A 2,311-nucleotide genomic window follows, 5' to 3' on the forward strand; every position below is an offset into this window, starting at 1 on the left:
GGGGAAGCGGAAGCCTACTTCAATTCACAAACAAACCATTCCCCACCAGAGCAAACCAAGGATCACCAATGTTTATGACATCATGGTTATAAATATTGGTGATCTTTCCAACATTGGAATATCATCTGCATAAAGAGAGACCTTCTGGAGCCCTCATCCGTCCAGCGGCCATGTTGTTTAGTCGGGGCGGGTGAACCTTCTAGAAACTTCGTAAAAACCAACCCAGTATCACACAGTGTGGTTCCACACGGAGACTCGGTAACCATGACAACACAACACACTATTTGAAGATGCTGCATTCCACACCCACCTCGGACAGCGGCTTAGAATGCATTTAAGATTTTGTTCTCATGGTTTCCCGCCAAAAGATCCTTGTTTTGACCCACGTACAACCAAAATGGCCGCTACATGAACCAAAGCACCACTGGCACACCAAAGACCGGAGCTCTCGGGTTTGAACCTCGACCGACCGGGCCCCTTCCTCACCTGCTTGCCCTCCTGGGTGTAGATCTTCTTCACCACGCCCGAGTCCAGCTTGATGGCGTCTGTGATGTCGGTGAGCACCTGCTCGTACGAGTGCGCCGTCTTCTTGTTGAGCAGCACCCTCACGGCCTTGCGCGGCTTCACGCCGCTCCTCACCACCGTCACCAGCTTGGGCCGGATGAAGTCCTTGATCTCCCGGCTCTCAGGGGCCCCCGTCTTGGCACTGCCCAGCGAGGGCGGGCCCCGGGAGGCCGTGGCCGAGGCCTTGACGTTGACCGACCAGTTGGGGTTGACGTTTTTGGAGTAGTCCAGCTTCTTGTAGGCCTCGACGGAGCTGCACACGTAGCTATCCCCTGCGAAAGAGGAGAAGCGTGTGGTCGCCCGTGGAGACAGCGGGGGGAGGGGGGGGGGGGGGGGTTGTTACTATAGCGACACCTATTTGCATTTTTAATGACGTTAAGTTTGATTAAGTTAGGTGGTACGGCTTGTAACATGACCGCTCATTAAGATTGTATAGGAGGAAATTCATGAACCATAAACGAGTGCATTGAATACATTTCGATACAGGTCTGCCTTTCTCTCAAGCCTTTGAGATATATTCAGGATTATAGGAGAGAAAATGGAGGTCGGAAGGACAATATATAAAATTGAAAAGAAAAGAGAACTTGAGAAGATAGGGGATAAGAGAGGAGAGAGCATTGAAACTTATTAAGCCATCTTAATTGACTCAATATCTCTACCGGATTAAGTTTATCACTGATTATTTTCAACACAAGGGCTATGAGGACGGATACATACCTTCTACTAACATGTCGACGGTGCTTATCTTTTTAACGCCGTCCAGGGAGTAAATGGTGCGGACTCCCTGGGGCAGGTTCACTTTGTCGGACAGGGAACGAGTAAGGTCAGCTAAAAGCGCGTCGAAGGTCCGGAACCTGTCCATGGAGATGGCGTAAACTATGCCGTTGAAATAGCGGTCTCCGTTGCGATAGAAGCGGACCTTCTTTGCCCTTTTCTCCTCGGCGATAGTCTTAAGGGTCCGGGTCCGGTACAGGCTGCAGTGGGCGCTGTGCGTGGGACTCGGCACCCCGTTCATCCTGGCACTGCCTCGGCTGTGTCGTTGCGCTTTGTCCCGCTCCTCAAAATGCTCCAGTTCCATCTCGCTTGCTAGAGTTGCTATCACGGCTGTACTCTCTGGTGACAAAATCAAGGGTTATGGTACACACGGAAAAAGTTTCACTACTCAATATCGGAAAAAGATCTGGAAGTAGAGGTAAAAGGAAAACAAGCTCCAATGAGATCGACAGAGCAGGAGCTCGCGGTGGCTGGGAATAAGCCCCCTAATAAGAGATTAAGTGCATTTAAGCCGCGCACGGGACAGTACGGCTGCCTTGGTAATGACCTGCTGTCAAACAGAATGAACTGCGAATAGAGTCGTGAGTGATAGGAGGAGCAGAGACGGGAGGGGGGAGAGAGAAAGAGAGAGAGAGAGAGGGGGGGGGGGGAGAGCAAGAGAGAGAGAGAGAGAGAGAGAGAGAGAGAGGGGGGGGGGGGGGGAGGGAGATAGATTGAGAGAGGGGGAGAGAGAGAGAGCGAGTGAGCGAGAGCGAGAGAGAGGGGAGAGTCAGGAGGGAGAGATAGAGCGAGAAAGGGGAGGGAGGAGAGAGATAGAGCGAGAGAGTGAGGAGGGAGGAGAGAGAGAGAAGTCACGAATCAATAATGGCATTGCCCATTCCACACAGTGGTCTCGAGAATTATATTTACAAGATGCGCACATACAGAAAGATGACTGAACGTATGATATATCGGCTATAGCAGGCGGTATATG

At 51.4% G+C, this 2,311-nt stretch overlaps 1 protein-coding gene across 1 annotated transcript in view; it reads right to left on the reverse strand.

The window, feature by feature from the left end:
• dclk1a (doublecortin-like kinase 1a) overlaps positions 1-1,642 on the reverse strand; it is a 6,837-nt gene extending 5,195 nt beyond the window's left edge. The window contains exons 1-2 of the mRNA XM_056594906.1: positions 1,282-1,642; positions 487-836 (exon numbers count right to left, since the gene is read on the reverse strand). Of these exons, the coding sequence (XP_056450881.1) occupies positions 487-836; positions 1,282-1,642 (711 nt within the window). The remainder of the gene's footprint in view (positions 1-486; positions 837-1,281) is intronic.
• Between the last annotated feature and the right edge of the window lie 669 nt (positions 1,643-2,311).

This window comes from Gadus chalcogrammus, chromosome 7 (genome assembly GCF_026213295.1).
Source record: "Gadus chalcogrammus isolate NIFS_2021 chromosome 7, NIFS_Gcha_1.0, whole genome shotgun sequence".
Classification (NCBI taxonomy): domain Eukaryota; kingdom Metazoa; phylum Chordata; class Actinopteri; order Gadiformes; family Gadidae; genus Gadus; species Gadus chalcogrammus.